Raw genomic sequence first — 21,423 nt, 5'->3', positions numbered from 1 at the left:
TTCAACAATCTCCCCCTTTTTTATGATGACAAATACTTGATAGAACCTGAAGTCTGTATTAATACTTAAGCTCCCTATGAGAATGTGCGTTAGTTTTTCAAGCAAAAGTATAAATATAATTCCAAGCATATATAACAAGTTTAACAATTCAAACAATGTTAATATTCTAGTCTAACATAGCCAACTTTAGTCCACATCTCATAAATTTTTGAGCTCTTCCTTTTACCTCCCCAGCCTACCTGATAGCTTGCAGATAGAGAGCCCTAATCAAACTCAGACAGATGGTAAATATGAATAAAATTTTACTAGCAAAAACAGGCTGGGAGATGAGTGAAGGCAGAATAGTCTCTGGCATGCAACTCTGACTACAAAATATCTCAGAAATTCTAGTTTCTGGCAAGCAACACTGAAATGGTCTGTTTCTAGCTTATAGAAAGGGATATTGCACACAAGAGAAATGCTAAAGAAAGGAAGATGCTACCAAATAAATAATGGATGCTCAGTCAACATATGGTCAGAACCATGGATCCCCAACGAACAATTTCAAGCCTAAGCCTATTCAAGGAATGAATCAGATGACAGATACTTCCAAACTTAAAAGTTTCAGACATGATCACAAGTGTCCTAAAAGCTTGGAATATTCAAAAAATGCAAAGACTGTTTGATACAAACAGTATAACATAAATTCAAAAAATACCATTGCCATCTATCTCATAAAGCCAGGACAAAAATGGTTTGGACCCTGAACCACAATGGCAAGTTCTCAGTCAAAACAACCTACAAAATGGTGATCAACAATCAAGATGCGATCCAACAGATGGTCACACCAAACTTCTTCAAACTCATTTGGCAACTAAAGATCCATGATCAATATAAATTGCTGCTTTGGAAATTACTTTGGAATATATTACCCACCAAGTTAAGAGTAAGTGAAGTCATTTTAGAAGGAATACTAGGAGAATGTCCTCTATGTAATCTAGAAGCTGAAACCTCACTTCGTCATTTAATAAAATGCCCAATGGTCAGAATTATATAGTATCAAAGCTCATGGCCACTAAATATGAAAAATTTTCCAATTCAGTCCTTAACTGACTGGATAGAAATGATTTTATTCCTAGAGAAAGAATTGGGACTGCAGGAAATAGAAAAGTATCATTTTCAAATATTTGCAATTATTATCATGGACTTCATTTGGAAGCAAAGAAACGATATCATCCATAACCAAGTGCCTTTCTCGATTGAAGTGGCAAAACTCTAGTTGAGCCGAATCTACCAAACCTACAAAAATGCATGGAATGAAAAGCAAAAGAAACAAAACAAAAGTTGGAAGATTCCTCCCTCCAATCATCAAAGCTTTTCTTTTGATGCAGCAGTTAGAGACACTTTCTCAGTAGCTACAACGGTTTGTAAAGATCACAATGGGAAAATTCCTAAAATTCAAACGGAAACAATTCATTTTTCAAATCCACTTGTAGTAGAAGCAAAGGCAGATCTACTAGCAGCTAAAATGGTTTATCACCAACAATAAGAATGGGCTATCCTTGAAGGTAACTCTCAACTGGTTATTGAAGCAATCAAAATGACTAAATCCTCTCCAAACTGGCAAATATCCCCCATTGTTAAAGACATTCAGTATTTCTTCCTTTCTAATCAGCACTGAAAACTAGCCAAAATTAATCAATCTACAAATCGATATACGCACCAAGTGGCACAATGGGCAACAACCAACCTTGTTTTTAGTTACATACCCTCTGATCTCCTTTCTAGATGCCTTTTGTTTCTTGACAGTGGAAAGGACCTACCTTAATCTTTGAATTAACCTTTTATATATAATAGTATGCAAGCTTGATTAGAAGAGTAGAAAAAAACAAAAAACAAAAAACAAAAAAAATGAGAAGCACAAAACCCTAGGTGCCTCTCCTCCCTCATCGCTCTTAAAAAATAAAGAGCTTTATATCTGATTTCCTCCTCCTCCTTCCTCCATTTACCCCACTTTGTATATCAGTGTTTCTTTTATTTAGTTTTATTTTACTTTACTCAAGGTTGAAAAGACAGATCTACAACTTTCCAGTAATTCTCAAGAGACACATACGGTATAAGTAGATTCACAAGTCGAAAATTGTTTAGATGAAAGTGGTGGTTTTGCATAAAAACAAAGTGTGTGGTTCTCACGCATTGCCCACATCTGTGCGTGTTCCTCATGCCCCACCCCTCCCAGTAGCTATTCTCGACACACACTTTAGATCACCAGACTTTTCAGATCTAGCCTCGTGTCTGAAAAGAGACAAGTGTGTTGCTTTTATGGGTCATCACAGATTTCGAAATCTACCAGAGTTGGTCCAAACTGTAATCAATCATTTTTCACATCTATCTTATGTTTTTTTTTTTGTTTCCTCATTGTTAATTAATATAAAAAAAGAGTTCATCTTTCAGACGTTTGTCTGTAGGGATTGAGTCATTTTTTTCTATGAATGGTGAGGTTGAGTCTCTATTTAAGCAGAGAGTGTTATCCCTTAGATGTTTGTCTGTAGAGAATAATAACAATAATGAAGACCAGACTAGTCATAAAAGGAAATAGTGTACTGATAGAGCTCAAAATGCATTATTTTGATTTAGAATATTATGTCTGATATAAGGACATTTCAGAATGTATCCGATCATGGATGTAAGTTTTTCTTATGAATTAATTATAGCAGTATCCCTTAAAAATACTTGAGATTTATTTCTATGACATTTTCATGCAATCTTCACTTCTCTTTTTACAATTACATTCTAAATTTATTGATATTTTATAAAGTGACAATACTCTTGCAATTTTATTTTATCACAATCTCTTTATTTAATTGTGGAAAAATGGTTATGTATATGACGTTTTTCTTTTTTGATTCATTGACAACTAGTTCGATTTTTCTTTTTATTATATTGATATCGAGCTATTTTTTAATAAAATTAAAATAAGATAAAAAAGGTAAAAATTGTTTTAAGAATTAGAGATAACATTTTACAACAAAAATTTTCGAATAACAGGATTTTAATTTTTAGTTTATTATTCATTTTTTCAACTTTTTTGGTTTTATATAAATAAAAACTAGTAATGAAATGATGAAAAGTGAAAAATAAAAAATAAAATAAAAATATCGGTATGAATTCAGTCAAAAAGCGGCTTCACCGTGCTATTATCCTTTAGGAAAAGAAAAATGATAGAATTATTACTATTTTACTATTTATTTTAAATTTAATTTTTTTAATTTTAATTTTACTTAATAGTTAAGGAAATGATTATTAGTAAAATTATATATTTTTAAAATTTTTTCTTAATGGCTAAGGATGTTAAAAAAATAATTAAAATAAAATGATAAAAAAGTAAAAAATTATTAATATGTTATAAGTAGTAAATGAGTATTGATAGGGTAGTAATCCTATCACTACGAAAATGATAGGATTACTACTATTTTACTACCTATTTACTACTCATTTTGTATTTAATTTTTTATTTTACTTAATAATTAAAAAAGTGACTATTAGTAAAATTATATATATTTTAAATTTTTTCTTAATAACTAAAGATGTTAAAAAAATACTTAAAAGAAAATAATAAAAAAATAAAAAATTTGTTATAAACTTATTTGTATAACCATTTAACCATCAATTAAGACCAATCTTTAGTCATTAATTAAGATTATTGAGCCATCAATTAAGACTTAAGTTATATATACTCCTTGTACTCCTATATATATGAGTATCATTCACTTGTATATGATCAAGTTTTACATTTGAATAACAACTCTTTCTCTTGCAATATCCTCTCTCTCTTGTAATATCATTTCTCTTTTAGTTTCATAACACGTTATTAGCACGAAAATTCTGACAATTTTGAAACCAGTAGTCTTATACTTCACGTAAGTTTTTTAATATATTTTTGTAGTTCCCAAAATGAATATGAAATATTACATTACTTATTATTACTTGATGAAACTTTATGTTTATTCTCTTAATTTTGTGATTGTATTTCTTATTTATAATATAAACATACTTATGTTCCTTATTTATATATGTAGAAAATGTCAAATCTTAAAAAATTGGAATTCGTTGCCTTTGACATTTATGGAAAAAATTATTTATCTTGAATATTTGATGTCAAGATCCATATGAATGCGATGCACCTGGAAGATACAATTAAAGAAGGAAATCAAGGGTCCCGGCAGGATCGCACTAAGGCAATGATTTTTCTTTGGCACCATTTTCATGAAGAATTAAAAACTGAGTATCTCACAGTAAAATATCCCCTTATTTTGTTAAATGATTTAAGGGAAATATATGAGTATCAAAAAACTATAATCTTCCCAAAAACTCGTCATTATTGGATGCACCTGAGGTTGCAAGACTTCAAGAGTGTTAGTGAGTATAACTCTGCACTCTTTAAAATTAACACACTATTGAAATTATGTGGTGAAAAAGTCACTGATGATGACTTGTTAGAGAAGACATATACTATTTTTCATGCATCGAATGTGCTCCTGCAGTAGCAGTATCGAGAGCGAAAGTTTAAAAAATATTCTAAATTTATATCTTGTCTTCTAGTGGCTAAGCAAATAAATGAGTTTTTGTTAAGAAATAATCAGTCACGTCCTACTGGTTCTATATCATTCCCTGAAATGAATGGTACTAGATTTATACCATTCCCTGAAGTGAATAGTACATCTTTTCAAAGAAACCAAGGGCGTGAACGTGGTAGGAAAAACTATAGAAGTAGAGGTCCTAGAAGCGACCACACTAAAAGGGATAATAATATATATACACCGTACCACCATAAGTGGTTCAACTCAGATAAGGGTAAAGGTCCTCAAAACAAATTTTTAAAAAAAGATGAAGATATATGTCATAGATGTGGTATGAATGGACATTAGTCTCGTACTTGTCGTACAACTAAACAGTTGGTTGACTTATACCAAACTTCTATAAAAGAAAAAACAAAAAAGTTTGAAACAAATTTTGCTGAACCATCAGATGCTTTAGTTTCCATAGATGGAGAAGATATTATAAGTCTTGATATTTCTGATTTTTTTGAGGATCTAATGGTAGAGTTGATCATTTATTGGTGATGGAAGTGTTTTTTTTTAATTAATGTATTTTCTTTATCTTATTATAATTTTTTTTTATATTTTACAATATTTTATAGTAATGAAAGTTTTATATATTTTGTAGAATCATGAGTCTTACTGATGAACTTTTTATCTCTGAAATAAATAATAGAGATGTATGTCTTGCTGACAGTGTTACAACTCACACAATTCTTAAGAATAAAAAATATTTTCAAAATCTAACATTGAGTAAAACTTACGTTCATACCATATCTGATTTATCGAATCTAATTGAAGGATCCGGAAGAGCTTATATTGTGTTACCTAATGGTACCAAATTTTGTATTGATGATACTCTATTTTCTTCACGATCTAGAAGAAATTTATTGAGTTTTAAGGATATACGTTGTAATGGTTGTCATATTGAAACCATCAACGAAGATAATAAAGAGCATATTCTCATTACTAAAATAATTTCAAGCCAGAATCTCGTATTAGAAAAACTGTTCGCTCTCTCATCTGGATTGTATTATAAAGAAATGAGAACAATCGAATCACATATGGTAATGCACCATGAGTGCATTGACCCTAAAATATTTATGACTTAGCATGATCGCCTTGGACATCTGGGATCAATAATGATAAGAAGAATAATTGATAATTCATATGGGTATCCTCTAAAGAATTAGAAGATTATCTTACCCAATGAATATCCATGCTCTGCATGTTTTCAGGGTAAATTGATTATCAAACCATCTATCTCAAAGTTTGCTTTGGAATCTCCATCATTTTTACAAATGATCATGGGGATATATGTAAGCCTATTCAACCATCAAATAAACCGTTTAGATACTTTATAATTTTAATTAACGCATCAAGCCAATGGTCACATGTTTGTCTATTTTCCACTATAAATATTGCATTTGCTAAACTTTTTGCCTAAATAATTAAACTACGAGCACAATTACTTGACTATCTAATTAAAACTATTAGATTGGATAATGCAGGTAAATTTACATCTCAAACTTTTGATAATTATTGCATGTTAATAGGTATAGATGTTGAACATCCAGTTGCCCACACACACACTCAAAATGGTTTAACTGAATCATTAATTAAAATGTTTCAGCTAATCGCTAGACCTTTACTTATTAAATCAAAACTTTCTATTTCTGCCTGAGGACATGCTATACTTCATGCAGCATCGTTGATTCGAGTTAGGCCATTAGCATATTATAAATATTCTCTATTACAGCTTGCATTTGGTCAACAACTAAATATTTCTCATCTTCATATTTTTGGATGTACGGTATATGTTCTAATTGTACCTCCACAACATACAAAGATAGGTCCTCAATGAAGACTTGGGATATATGTTGGGTTTGATTCTCCATCTATTATTAGATACATTGAGCCTCTTACAGGAAATATGTTTAAGGCACGTTTTGAGAATTATCATTTTGACGAATCTATTTTTCCGACATTGGGTAATGAGAAGTCAGTGCCTGAAGCATGACATGAAATTACTTGAAAAAATAAACCCCTTTCTCAATTTGATCATCGTACAAATGAATGTAAATTAGAGGTTTAAAATATTATTCATTTGCAAAGTGTTGCAAATCAATTATCGGATGTATTTACTGAAACTAAAGGTGTGGTAAAATCATATATTCATGCTGTTAATGTTCCAGCAAGGATTGCAATTCCTAAAGGACAAGTTGTCAAAACAAAAATAGGTGAGTCAAAGATACGCCTGAAGCATGGACGACCTATTGGTGCAAATGATAAAATTTTTCAGAAGAGAAAAATACAAAATGAATTTGGTACTCTTGGAGAGTCCAAATCCACAACACAGACAATAAGAGTAATTGATGCTCATTAAAGAGATTAAATCTCCTGAAAATGAACCTCCTGAAGAGGTATTTAATGAAATGTCTTCCATTGAAGATGGACATGTACCTGAAAATAACGAGATTTCGATACATTTCATGAGTACTAGAGAAATTTTGGATAGAAATAAAACTGTTGTTGACAACATATTTTCATATAAAATGGCCCTTGACATTATCAGAAGTAATGAAGAAATTGAGCCAAGAACTGTCGAAGAATGTCGACATAGAAATGACTGGCCAAAATGGAAATCAACTATTGAAACTGAATTAAACTCGCTAGTAAAGCGAGAGGTCTTTGAACCAATTGTATAAACACTAAAGGGTGTAATGCCTGTTGGATATAAATGGGTATTTATACATAAACGTAATAAGAGCAATGAAATTGTGTGATATAAAGCACGACTTGTTGCACAAGGTTTCATGCAGAAACTGGTGATTGATTATGATGAAACATACTCTCCTGTTATGGATGCAATCACATTCAAATTTTTGATTAGTTTGATAGTTACAAAAGGATTGGATATGCAGTTGATGGATGTGGTCACTGCATATTTATATGGATCATTGGATTATGACATATATATGAAAATTCTTGAAGGATATAAAATGCCTGAAACTTCTAATTTGAGTATATCTAGAAATATGTATTCTATTAAATTTCAAAGATTTTTATATGGGTTAAAGCAATCCAGATGTATGTGGTATAAACTCCTTAGCGAATATCTATTGAAAGAAGGATTTGAGAATAATCCAATATGCTCATGTGTTTTTATTAAGAAATCAGACTCTGAATTTGTTATTATTGCGGTTTATGTTGATGATCTAAATCTTGTTGGACCTCCTGAAGAGATCAGAAGAACCGCTACATATTTAAAGAATGAATTTGAAATGAAAGACCTTAACAAAACAAAATTTTGTCTCGGCTTGCAGCTGGAGCATTTGCAAAATGGAATTCTCATTCATTAGTCAAATTATACAGAGAAAGTATTGAAACAATTTTACATTGACAAAGCTCATCCCCTGAATGTTCAAATGGTTGTTTGATCACTTGATGTGCAGAAAGATTCATTTCGTCCTTGTGAAGACGATGAAGAAATTATTGATCCTAAAATACCTTATCTCAGTGCAATTGTAGCCCTGATGTATCTTGCAAATTGCACTCGGCCTGATATTGCATTTTCAGTTAATTTACTTGCAAGATATAGTTCCGCACCAACTCGAAGACATTGGAATGACATTAAACATGTCCTTCGATACCTTCGAGGTACGGTTGATATGAGATTATTTTATCAACATGAATCAAGTCCACAATTAATTGGATATGTAGATGTAGATTATCTTTTAGATCCACACAGAGGTAGATATCAAACTAGATATGTATTTACTTATGGAAATTCTGCTATATTATGGAGATCTGTCAAGCAAACACTATCTGTTACCTCTTCAAATCACTTAGAGATTATTGCAATTTATAAGACAAGTCGAGAATATATTTGGCTAAGATCAATGATTCAACATATTCAAGAAAAGTGTGGTCTTCCAGTGATTAATGATAGTCCAACAATTTTATACGAAAATAATGCTGCTTGTATTACTCAAATTAGAAGAGGATATATCAAAAGTGATAAAATCAAACATATTTTACCTAAATTCTTTTATACCCATGAGTTTCAGGAGAAAAGTGAAATTAGTGTCAAGCAGATACGGTCAAGTGATAATCTGGCAGATTTATTCACTAAAATATTATCAATTGTAACATTTAAGAAGATTGTGCAGAACATTGGAATGCAAAGACTTGAAGACCTATTATCATGCACTTTTCAAGGGGAGTAAATATCTTGAAAACTTGTGCTGATTGTACTTTTTTTTCTTTATTAAGGTTTTATCCTACTGGGTTTTCATTTGCAAGGTTTTAATGAGGCAATCTTAAAGTACTTAGCAGTATACATAAATGTTGTACTCTTTTTCTTTCATCATTAGTTTTTTTCCTATTGGATTTTTCCTTGGTAAGATTTTAACGATACATATTCTTTATGTATGGTTATCCAAAAGGGGAGTGTTATAAACTTATTTGTATGACCATTTAGCCATTAATTAAGATTAATTTTTAACCATTAATTAAGACCATTAAGCCATCAATTAAGATTAATTTTTAACAATTAATTAATACCATTGAGCCAATAATTAAGACCTATATTTAGCTATCAATTAAGACTTAAGCTATATTTACTCCTTTGTACTCTTATATATATGAGTATTATTTATTTGTATATGATTAAGTTTTATATTTAAATAATAACTTTTTTTTTGTAATATTAATTTTTTTAAAATTTTATAACAAAATTTTTAATACCTTATAAATAATAAATAGGTGGTGATAAAGTACTAAGCAGTTTTTTATCGGCCGCTTGTAAACAGTAGCAGCGTCCTGAAGCCCAAGCCATTTAAAGACGAATAAAAGATCGTAGTGAGAGAGAGAAGTTCCATACGTTTACGTCTCTGATTCCCGAAGAGACGCACGTCTGTGAAAACTAATCAATTTTTGTATGACAATGCGTCATGCCTCTATCTCATAACATTTCCGTTTATTCCTCGGATCCCCAATTATTTTTCCCTTGAGATGGGCTTTGATCTGGACTCTTTGTCAGAGGCCACCTCTGGTGCCATTGGAGCTCTTGTCAGCACCACCGTCTTGTACCCTCTCGATACCTGTAAGACCAAGTATCAAGCCGAACTTCGAGCTCCCCATCAGCAGAAGTACAGGTTATTGTGTTTCCGTTTTCTTCTTGTACTTTCCGTCCCACGCGTATATTTTTTTGGTTTGTTCTATATATCTTTTTGCTAATTTTGATGTTTTCTTTTTCGGAGTAAGTTTTCTTGTACCTGTTTGTAGATTTGTCTATATGTGTTTTTCACGGTTCCTCATGTATGGGTAAATTACTGTTCAGGGACCTGGCTTGGGTTTCTGTAATGTTTGGTATGTTTCTTTCAGCCTTTTATTTGGATGATGGCTATCTCCCAGCGAGTTTATAATGATCAATGAGATAAAAATATTCTATATCAACCTTGGGGAATTAGATTGCTAGTCGCAATTGATTGAACTTGTCATCTAAACTCGCTTCACTTTTTACACAAATGGCAACGAAGGATATCTGAATCATGTAAAGTAATTTTATGATAAGTTTCTTCATGCAATGATTCATCCAATATGGATCAGTGTCTTCTCAGTTTGACCCTTCAAGAAATTAATCTGTGACCTTATTCTGTGGCTAATTGAATATGGTCGCCCAAAAGTCAGTCAAAATACATTATGTAATTGAGATTTTGAGGCAAAGACTCGTGTATGAACTTATCTATACAATTCATCGTTCTGGCTTGTGCAGGAATATTTCCGATGTTTTGCGGGAAGCAATTTCTACCCGTCAAGTGCTTTCATTGTACCAGGGCCTTGGGACAAAGAACCTGCAGTCCTTCATTTCACAATTTTTCTACTTCTACGGATACAGCTTCTTCAAAAGGTTATACTTGGAGAAAAGTGGAAATAAAACCATCGGAACAAGAGCAAACTTGATTATTGCTGCTGCTGCTGGGGCATGTACAGTCATAGTGATACAGGCGAGTCATGTGTTAATGCTTCTTTCTTGATAATGAAGCATCTTTAGTTGTGTTTCCTTGATTAAGTTGTCTGTTGCGGGGTTCTTTCAAATGCATGGCGCTTGAACTCTGTTCATTGAGCTCCCAAAGGTATTCCGTCCTTGTAGATATATAATGATCTACTTATAAAAAAAAAAAGATGTATAATGATGTGCATGTTGGGGTTCTATTGAAATGTTGCTGTTTAAACATGACATGGGTGGTAAACTATCTCATTTGTGATTTTCCATGAAATTGGGTGCTGGATGTACTCTATAGGGAAGTCATTATAAGAAAGGGGCTTGGTGGAAAAAGTCATTACAAGAAAAGTAAAGAGGCATGATGACCATGATAATAAAAAACTGACAGTAAGATTCCTCAAAATCCTTGAGTGATGTCATAGATTCAACCAAACTGTTAGGAAAAACTTGAGAAAAAAACAAACAAGTGTTTACTTATCAAAAAACAAAACTTGTGATAAAACCAAAACTTGAGAAAAAGAAAAGAAAATGCTATCAATGACAACATAGACCCATTTGTGGTATCAATACTAAATGTTTAAATAGTCTAACCTCTGGCTTTATCTTACAGCCCTTGGACACAGCATCCTCGAGGATGCAGACAAGTGAGTTTGGGAAATCCAAAGGATTTTGGAAGAGCCTTTCAGAAGGCACTTGGAGTGAGGCGTTTGATGGTCTTGGCATATCTCTTCTTTTGACATCAAACCCATCTATCCAGGTACTTGAGGTTATCATGTAGACAAGGATGTTTTTTATTTCTCAAATTTTTGATGGAGTGGAACAATATCCCAGCTATATGTTTAATCGAAGATGGGAACTGCTACCTATGTTCTTTTTACTTAATGGGTTTTTCCACTTTCTCTTTCTGTGTGAGCACTTAAAATTGTTGGTTTAACTTGTAAGAAAATACACTCAGACCAGAACGTGTATTTTGTACAGTATACCGTATTTGATCAGCTAAAGCAGAGACTACTGAAGGGGAAGCTGAGTCAGAAAACGGGTACAGAGTCATCCCCGGAAGCTCTTTCTGCCTTTTCTGCTTTCATGTTGGGTGCAGTTTCAAAGTGTGTCGCTACCTGCTTGACTTACCCAGCTATCAGGTGCATGGTGATTTCAATCATTCTTCCTTGTGCATTTTATGGTTTATATTTATGGGAGCTATGTGAACCCCATACTTACCATCTATGGGGTTCAATTTAAAAACTAATCGTTTCTGCAAGTTTTCTACGTATAAGTGGCAGATCTGTTGAAAATAGCATGCATTAACCCTTACTTGTATAGGGATCACAAAATCATTAACATATTTGCGTTAATTTTCCAAAAAGGTGTAAGGTTATGATTCAGGCTGCGGAATCAGATGAAGATGGGGGGAACCAAGAAGCTGAGCAGAAAACCCAGAAGACAGTTTCAGGTGCAGTGTACGCCATTTGGAAAAGAGAAGGCCTACTGGGATTCTTCAAAGGATTAAATGCCCAGATACTGAAGACCGTGCTGAGTTCGGCGTTGCTTTTGATGATAAAGGAGAAGATCACAAAGACAACATGGGTCTTAATGCTTGCACTGAAAAGGTATCTGTTAGTCACCCGCCCCAGACTAAAGAGTACTTGAATTAGTGATGAGATTGAGACTGATAGGCATGCGAACCTCATAAACGAAGAGGGTCCAGTGGATTTGTACACGCTGGTGGTGTCAGCATGGGCCAGAGATCAATCTGTATCTCAAGAAGGAAAATGCATAGTTTTGTAGAATGGGGTTTCTTTTTTCATGTCTGTGGCCAGTCTTAATCGAAATAAAATATCCATTTAGTTTTGTCTGCTAGCAGCATGTTACGCTTTGTGGTTTGACAAGATGTAACCTTCTCTACGCTTTGTTGTTGACAATATGTAGATCTTCTGTATGGACTTCTCTATATAGATTCTATTGAATTTTCTATGACAGAAATAAGGTTTGCACGTCACAATTTATTAATTTAACTAACTTCGATAACAGAAATAACTTAGTTAACGAAAAAGATTAATTTAGAAAACTTTTATGAATCAAATCTAGCATACATATATATATATATATTTTTTTTTTTTTTGGAAAAGGAAAAAAAAAAGAAGAAGCTCGACAGAAATCTAATATTTCAGTCAAATGATACTTGCATTCTCTTTCTGATATTGTGTATTTCTGTGCATCGGGTGAAAAGCTACTAACATAATTAAATGTACGAAACCACTTCACAAGGTGCATCCAAATGCACGTTTTGCGGAGTCCAGCGTGTTAGAGAGGAACATTGAGATTGTAACAGGTCCTACACCTCCAGGCACGGGTGTAATAGCTGACACCACCTTGATTGCCTCTTCATAGCAAACATCTCCTGTGACACGGTATCCACGGCGACTACTCGGGTCCTGCAGATTATCATTACTGCATCTGATTATTCAACATCAAAAGAGTAGCAACATAAGGAACCACCTAGTGAAACAGTGAATGCAGCAACAAGTACCACTTGCAAGTCAAGTTATTTTTCTCCTTCAAGCTTGTATCTCATTTGTGACTAATCTCATGAAAACACATTAATGTTGCCTCAAAGGATAGGGTTACTCGGTGTCATCCATCCATCTGGATATTGCAGTTATCCTATCTTGCATATGATAAGTGAACAATCAGTCAATACATTAACTCTTCCAACCATAAGCCTGAAAGGAGAGAGTTAGCATGTCATGCTATTCTAATGAGGGTTGGCTAGACTGACATCTTAACAAACGATCCGTCATCGGCCATAGTTCATTCATTGAGACCAGTTATATCACATGGAATAACATGTGCTCAGGTATGTGCAGCTGTGCCTGAGTTGTGCATACAATCAGGGCCACTATTGTTAATCAAAAGATTCAGCCAAAGATGCGCAAGAGGCTCATCACTAAACTGACCTCCATCAAAAGTTCATATAGTAAGAAAATAAGTTATACAATTGTTTTCCAGTCAGTATCTACGTTTTTCGTACAATTGAAGATATGCACTTGTATTAGTGGACAGGTTAAAGGCCAAAGCTGAGTATAATGTCATACTTAGAAAAGAGCTACATTTTCTATATAGTGTAATCCATACTATTATTAGTAGTCAGCTCTTCTGTGAAGGGATAAATGTTCATTGAAAAGGCAAGGAGATCTTTTAAGTTCATTTGTTACATATGAGATTCTAACCTCTTGAGATCATTGTTCCAGTCCTCCACACAGAGGATAGATGTCTTTATCTACGAATCATCTCTCATTTATTATTTGGTGAGGGGTTTTTTTTTTTTTGGGGGGGGGAGGGGGGGGGGGGGGGGGGGGATAATGAGTTAATCTCATCTATGAGGACTCATTTAAGTGCAAACAAATAAAATTACAACAATTACAATTTCATGCCAGTGCATCAGATAATGCATGTCACTTTTTACTCAATCCAAAAAATAAGAACAGAGAAAAATAAAAACGTTTTAGTTGTCAACTTGAAAATAAGTTTCTCATCTAGCTTAACCAGCACTAGTTCCTTCCCTATTTATTGCATATAAGCTGACATCGAAACTGATACATCAGGTTTTTCTTTTGGGGTAAGTAAATTTTCATCTTAAAAATCTCAAGGACATGGGAAACACAAAATTCTGACTCCTTACCTTTACTAGATTGGTTCCCATATCGATTACAACTGCTCCCGGCTTTAGCCAATTGCCTCGGACCTTGTTTGGGATCCCAACATCTGAGACTACAATGTCAGCCTTAGAAGTTATCTGTTCTGGGTTATTGGTGAATGCGTGCACAGTGGTGACCGTTGCATGGTGCCTCTGTCCACCAAAAGTACATCACGCCAATGGATATAATATATTCTGTATCAGAAAAAAGGCACAGATTACCTGCAACAGAAAGGAAGTAGGCAATCCAACGATCTTGCTTCTCCCAATTACCACGGATTTTTTTCCAATGATTTGCACACCTAACCTAAGCAATAGCTCAAGGCAACCCTTAGGGGCACAAGGGACGAACAGGGGCTCCCTTCCTCTCCTTGCAAGATTACCCATATTGAGGGGATGAAAGCCATCCACGTCTTTTTCTGGACTCACAACAGTCATAACTTTTTCCTCGTCTAAATGCTGCGTCAAGAATTCAAATTAGGATCTGCTACCAGTAAGCTTCAAAATCAACAACCCTACTTGATGGAGAAAGCTAAGCTTCAAAATCAACAACCCTACTTGATGGAGAAAGCTATCTATTTGAATTTTGTATTTTGAACTTGTATTATACAAGATAAGCTGATAAGCATCTGTAACTATTGTATCTGCGAGTTTATAGCCTACAAATTAATACTATGTTTTGGTCAAGTTGACCAAAACAGTTTTCCATTCTTGTTGCTTAATTTCTTTCAGGTCCACGGGAACAAAGACAGTGTACCCTTAGAGTTACACATATGGTGTCTATAACGCATGTCCATAACGTCTGTCATGTTGTTTTGAACATTCTCAGCCACCAGCACAACTGACGGCAAGAACTATATTTTCGAATAGTAGATTTAAGAAGGAAAAATGGGAATTCATTAAAATACAGGTCCTAAGCATCTGATCAGGTACCATATACATAGAGTAGGTCACAGCAACTGAAGCTAGGCCATAACATTTCAAGAAAAATCGAAGTTCGCCAAAACACAACCTTTTTTTTTCAGTTTTTAAAGCATCAAAAGCATAGTAAATGAAGAAAGGGAAAATTTAGAACTCTGAAGCAGTTGTGGAAATTACTTGTGGCAAAGGAAGTTGCACGATGATACCGTGTATAGACGGGTCCTCGTTGAAACCTGAGACAACATTAAGAAGTTCACTTTCTGTGCAGGTTTCGGGCAGTTCCGCAATCAGAGTTGCAATTCCAACTTCTTCACAAGCTTTTAGCTTTATATTAATGAAAGTCCTCGAGTCCCTCCTTTTACCCACCAAAATAACAGCCAATCCAGGACATTTTCCAGTGACTGCCTTCGTTCTGAGTATTTCACCGGCTATTCTGGACTTTATGTCATGTGCAATGGACTTCCCATCGATTATCGCAGCAGTCTGACCCTTGGCTGGTTTTGCATGTCAGTGCTTTTAAGAAACAAAACAAAACAAAAAGTAAATATAAATAACGAAACAAAAAGTGCCACTTTTAAAGACTTACGGAAAATTGCAGAGGATTGAGGACGGTGGGTGTTGGTGCTGGGAATCCAAACGTCGGGAAGGTTGGGACCGAGGACAGAAGGATACTGAGGAGATCTATACGAGGAATAGCGAACTCTCCTTCGCAGTCCACGCCTGACCACACACACCCAGTTCCCAAAACCTCGCATATTCTCCCCAAGCTCCCACGGCCTGCTCTGTACAGGGTCTTGTCAATATCTAGCCGTTTTTCCCCGAAGGTATCAATTCAAGGTACAAAAGATTCGTCTTTGAGTCGAGTCTTACTTTATTGCGGTGTAGAATTATTCGATTCTTGAATTTATTATTTTTTAAATATCAAAATTTGTCTCTTTATTATTCATAGATGATGTAAATCATCTAACAACTCCTTGTAAATAGGAGACTCTGTTAACATGGAAAAAGGGATTGGACCTCGTCCTTTCAATTGGAAAATAGGATTTGGTGTAGATGGCAAAGAATCTGAACAAAAGTTTCATGCAACTAGGGTATGTGTCACAGCCTTGTGCTTCCATGTTCTCAGAGGCACAAGTTTGCACGTGACGAGTGAATCACTTATGAACAAGTTGAGCACGCATTAGGTGGCCCTGTGATGCAAGGGATACGAGGTAGATGATGTTGAGCTGTCAAATTATACCTTAGTGGTATTCAGATATCATGAGTTGGCAGATTAGCACAAATGTGAGAATTGATTATGGTATGTTCCTAATTGAGACCGTTTTGAGTGTGTTTTAGTCTTTTAGTCATAATTTTGGTTACGGGCATCGGAATCGCGTATAAGATCCCAATTCGGAAAGCTCTTTTCGACGTGCACGCTGTCCGCATTGAGCACAACTCCATGTGCCCTTTTTTCGACCTCAAATTCTACTATTTTTCCCTCCGAATCACTAGATTTAGTTATTTTTTACTATTTATAGTAATATTTTGTTTGTTAGTTAGGAAGTCATTTTAAACCCGATTTCGGCCGAATTTTTTGCAGATCGCTTATTTTATTTTGAATTTCAATTTGGAGTGATTTTCAGAATTTTGCTATTTTTGACAAAATTCGGATAAACACGATTTTTGGCTATAACAATCCGGCTTGTTGATTGATTTTTGACATTGCTTGATTTGATAATATTCAGTTAAATACTAGAGACTTTTTTCTTTATGTTTTAGGCAATTTTCTCCGGTTCTTTCTTATGAATCATCTGTTGAAACTAACCTATAGAATAATCGCTATTCTGTTCGGCGTCACCCTGCCATTATCAATTGTGTCTATTCACTTCCTCTTTACATTAGCCCCCTCATTCAACTTACTTTTAGGGAGAATTAGCCTAATTTTCATATATGAGATGAGATGACAAAAGTTGAGATTAAAGTAAAAAATTAAATAAAATATTATTATAAAATATTATTTTTATATTGAAATTTTAAAAAATTGAATTATTTATTTTATTGTATATAAAAATTTAAAAAAATTATAAAGATTAAATAAAATGAGATGAATGAAATATTTTGTGTGAGTGGACAAGAACGAATTCAATCTGAGAATAGATAAAAACAAGAGCAGGGAATGGGGTTTATCAGCGGTCGCAATCATAGTCCGATGCAGCTAATTAGGTATCGGGATCAGCCTGCGGCCCAGTAAATCATTTACAGCAGGGTGAACATAAGTCGAAGTTTTCGCACATAGTCGGGACGATTAAAAAAAAAACATTAAAGGCTGTAGGATAAAAAGAAAACATCGTGAAATGACCATAACTAATTAGCTGTCACTTGACATGGGTCTGTCCAACATTCTACCATCTAGCACCACATGGCAGACCAACAGATGTAGGAATGAGTACGTATTTTCACTGTAAAATGGGCTGTGGTTATTTATGGCCATCGTCTTTACAGCAGCAAAATAGAAACCATCAGTAAAAACAGCAAGTGGTGGATGACATCAACCCTGGAAACCAAACTGGCAGCATTAGTTGAAGGAACGAAGCTTCCAGTGGATGTGTTTGTGGTCAGAACAACAACAATCCAATTTTTTTCAGACCCAATCCCTGCTCCTGTGTACTTAGTGTCATTGAGATTTCCTGAATACTGAGACTTTGTGAAGTTGGTGAGGACAAGGCTTGGCTCCAGGTTGGGTACGCAAGCCGGCATTATGGCCCCATCCTGCGTGTTGGAGACATTCAAATGGCATTTGGCTAAAAGGTCAGGGTAGTCAGAGAATCCAGGTTCAGTGCCTGGTACTGTGTTGGAGCCGGTGGTGTTTGTACAGGGTTGATTTTTGAATTTGTCAGCTATCTTATCAGCAAGGCACTCTGCATTGTCATTATGTGGTAGAGCTGTCAAGTTCAGGGATGCTCGATAGCTGTTGATGCCTTGAAGAAGAGTATCATCCTCGTCTGCAGATAAATGGCGAGTGTAGGAAATTCAGTGTCCAGACATTAAGAGGGAGAGAGAGATCAATGATTCAAGTACTCTGTGGAATACACAAGGCATTCACACTAAATTGTGTTACCATCACTATATCTATTCCCAAAATGTCTATGTTGCAGCTAGCTGGAAATATACAATTCTATGAACAATATCAGTCGCACTGAACATTCCACACTGCAGTTCTCCGACTCTTACGTGAACTCTTCCTTTTTCTATATTTATTTTTTTGAGCAACTTCCGTTTGGTTTCATTTTCCAGTAATGTTCATTGATAAATCAAGTATAAATGTTTTGGCATTTTTTTGGGGGGTAAGTGGAAAGGATGTGGCGTTCCAGTATGGCTAGTGAAGCTTAGAAGACCAAGGCTTTGAAAGTCCTAAAAATGGATGCCTGATTAATGAAGGCTTTATCTTGTTCCCATATGATCTCATTTATACATTTGCATTATAGTATAAAGAATTTAGGTGAAATAAAACAGCAGCTAAGAGACACAGAAGTACTCCCTCAAGTGATTCAAATCCTATTTTTAAGTAGTGAATCTTCCCTGATCTTTTGCCTTCCATTTGGAACATATATCTGACAGATATACATAGCCAAAAGTTGAGCGTGGGAATTTTTTTTTTTTTTTTTTTTGGGGGGGGGGGGGGGGGGGGGGGGTTGGTTGTAAAGGTTTTCATTTATATGAAAGTAAGCAGTGTAGATTAACGAATCCCATCATCAAGGTACACTGGATGGCTGATCTACCTGAAGTGGAGCATTACCAAAATGATCACAGGTCTCTTGAGAAAAATAGTAACAAGAAGAGCAAGCTCAGCTAAGAAATAATTTTGCTTGAAAATTAATATCTTCTTCACAAGGCTATGCTTCCAAGATCAAGCAGCAGTTTGACAGACTTAAGTTTGGATAAAATTTTAGGTCCTCCAATATGGGCCTAACTGGTTCTAAACCAATTATATTTCCGGGCCAGGCAAAACAAGTACTAGCCACTCTGTTCCACTTTGTCCTTTATAGAAGCAGCTTCACATTGGATTAGCACAGGAAACATGTTCTCAGAGAGAATGGAAACCAAATATATAGATTATGAATGTGCATGCTTGGCAATCTCACCCTGTAGGGACAATACAAAAGCTCCACCATGTAAAAATTACAAACCACAATGAGAAATAAATGATAAAGATACCGTCACACTGAGAAATCTAATGGTGGGGGCACAAATAGCTGCTATGAACTAAGCATACGATGAGATCCCAGTTAGGAAAAAAGTTGATCTCAATATATCACCATACCGAAAAGGGGGCCAACACCTCTGAGGCCCTCCATTGTCACTTGAGTTTCCCCTTTAGCCTTTCTTGGGGCTTGGCATCTAATTTATGATTTAGGTTCTGATTCTAATGTTCATATAGAATACAATATAGTGAGCAATGGACATGGTAAGGTAAAGGTCGCAATTTAGCAGAAAAATGATCCCCATATTCATTTTCCACTTATCTTCCTTTTATTTTATTTTTTATTTTTTTATTTTTAATATCAGTAAACAAAAATCCCTAGATCTTGGAGGACACAAACACAATCCATCAGTCAATACATCACTAACTTAACTAAAACAATATTTAAACTGCAGCTCCTTTAGATCTAAATCATGCGAGCGTAAGTCATAGCTTTCACAAAATATCAAGCCAAGCAAATAAATTATCATCACCCATTGCAAAATATGACTAAAAAAGAAAACATAAAATCAGCATCTAAACTCAGATCAATCAGCAATAATCAGACCTCGTCAGAATTGGGTTTCCAACAAAAATTGATGATAAAATGTTAAAAGCTCTTACTATCAGATTTGACTGGGTGATTCAGCAGGAGAATGGACGAAAGAAGTAGAGGGAAGAAGAGGAGGCGAAGAGCAGAGGACGCCATTACCATTGAAGTAGAAAACGGGGGTTGGAGAGGATGGGGTTTCAAACAAGTCGCAAAGTCAAGCATTAGGTACTAGGAAGTTGCTTTCAAAAGTAATTTTAATTTAAGTTCTGAATAGGAAGGAATATTGTTAATATACGTATTAATACACGATTTTATTTATATATAATAAAATTTTTGTAAAAAATGAAATATTTTAGATAAAAGTTAAAAATTAAATAAAATATTATTATAATATTATTATTATTTTAAAACTTTAAAATTAAATTATTATTATTTTATGTAAAAATTTAATGCTAGGTTTGGTTAGCCAGTACATATGAGATGTTTTCATCTCATGATTTGTATTGTATAATATTTTTTTTTTATCTAAACATAATATATTTTATCTCTAAATTTTAAAATTACCTATTTAAATAAATAATAATGAACAATGGAAACTGACAATGAATAGGATAAAACTGATATGAATAGTAAAAACTAATATGAACAGTATATGAATAATGCATAATTAGGCTTTTTATAAAACAATAGGACCCACACATTTTCTAAATCCTAAAAATTAAAACTATCTCATCTAATCTAAACTGCTTGACCAAATGAGATTTAAGAAGAAAGTTGTAATGATAAGATGAGATAAAATGAGATGAGTTGAGAGTATTTCTTAATTCAAACGACCTCTCAAATCAGCACTCCAGCTTTAGTAATTAACTTTATTCAATGAGTTTTAATATTGAAGTTGAAGTTCAATGAGTTTTATTTATTGGACAATGTTAGGGTGACTATCAAATATGCACATCAAATGCACATACTAATATAAATGGGTTTTTTAATTTTTTTTTCTTTAATAATTTTTTAAACATTCTTAATTATTAAGAAAAAAATAAAAAATATAAATAAATTCAATAATACTCACTTCCTTAACTATTAAGTAAAAATAAAAAAAATAAAAAATATATGAATATGCACATTTGATAGATATATTTGATTGACATATTTGATAGTCATACTATATATCATTTTCTTTAATTGGTTATGAGTTTTGTTATATACAAGCACAGTCGCGTACTAATCTGTATATCAATACTGATTTATTCATACTTAAAATTTAAATTAACATTGTTTTCAATAAAATCTATTTTTTAACCAATCACATCACATTGGTGCACAGATTAGTGTACAATTGTGCTTGCAACTATATTTTTCCATTGTTTATATCTTTTGAAAGCATCCGAGAGGGCGTGTCTTCACAATGATATATAGCATGCAGGTTGCAAAGTCTCTCACACG

At 34.0% G+C, this 21,423-nt stretch overlaps 3 protein-coding genes across 7 annotated transcripts; 1 reads left to right on the top strand and 2 right to left on the bottom strand.

The window, feature by feature from the left end:
• Nucleotides 1-9,396: 9,396 nt before the first annotated feature.
• LOC122274901 (peroxisomal adenine nucleotide carrier 1-like) lies at nt 9,397-12,567 on the top strand. The gene is made up of 5 exons (XM_043083835.1): nt 9,397-9,736; nt 10,357-10,588; nt 11,198-11,344; nt 11,566-11,726; nt 11,952-12,567. The coding sequence occupies exons 1-5, from the start codon at nt 9,594-9,596 to the stop codon at nt 12,232-12,234; spliced, it is 966 nt and encodes a 321-aa protein (XP_042939769.1). The 5' UTR covers nt 9,397-9,593; the 3' UTR covers nt 12,235-12,567.
• Nucleotides 12,568-12,749: 182 nt separating this feature from the next.
• LOC122274850 (bifunctional protein FolD 2-like) lies at nt 12,750-16,211 on the bottom strand. 5 transcript variants are annotated; one of them, XR_006228415.1, is made up of 6 exons: nt 15,789-16,206; nt 15,380-15,696; nt 14,504-14,740; nt 14,267-14,434; nt 13,115-13,248; nt 12,879-13,019 (listed from the first exon to the last, which is right to left on the bottom strand). XR_006228415.1 is itself a non-coding variant. In XM_043083832.1 (5 exons), exons 1-5 carry the CDS (start codon nt 15,955-15,957, stop codon nt 12,846-12,848), a joined length of 1,011 nt encoding a protein of 336 aa, XP_042939766.1. In that variant the 5' UTR covers nt 15,958-16,211; the 3' UTR covers nt 12,750-12,845. The 5 variants fall into 5 exon arrangements, 4 of the variants coding, with proteins under 4 accessions (XP_042939766.1, XP_042939765.1, XP_042939768.1 ...); XM_043083832.1 differs by lacking the exon at nt 13,115-13,248 and having other exon boundaries at nt 12,750-13,019; nt 14,267-14,380; nt 15,789-16,211; XM_043083831.1 differs by lacking the exon at nt 13,115-13,248 and having other exon boundaries at nt 12,750-13,019; nt 15,789-16,199.
• A 1,307-nt stretch (nt 16,212-17,518) lies between these two features.
• LOC122274834 (uncharacterized GPI-anchored protein At5g19250-like) lies at nt 17,519-20,234 on the bottom strand. Its single transcript, XM_043083830.1, has 2 exons — nt 20,049-20,234; nt 17,519-18,186 (listed from the first exon to the last, which is right to left on the bottom strand). The coding sequence occupies exons 1-2, from the start codon at nt 20,197-20,199 to the stop codon at nt 17,681-17,683; spliced, it is 657 nt and encodes a 218-aa protein (XP_042939764.1). The 5' UTR covers nt 20,200-20,234; the 3' UTR covers nt 17,519-17,680.
• Nucleotides 20,235-21,423: the final 1,189 nt, after the last annotated feature.

The sequence above is a fragment of the Carya illinoinensis genome, chromosome 1, assembly GCF_018687715.1.
Source record: "Carya illinoinensis cultivar Pawnee chromosome 1, C.illinoinensisPawnee_v1, whole genome shotgun sequence".
In the NCBI taxonomy this organism is placed as follows: domain Eukaryota; kingdom Viridiplantae; phylum Streptophyta; class Magnoliopsida; order Fagales; family Juglandaceae; genus Carya; species Carya illinoinensis.
Note: the sequence above shows the minus strand (reverse complement) of the source record. Positions and strands in the feature narration are given on the sequence as shown.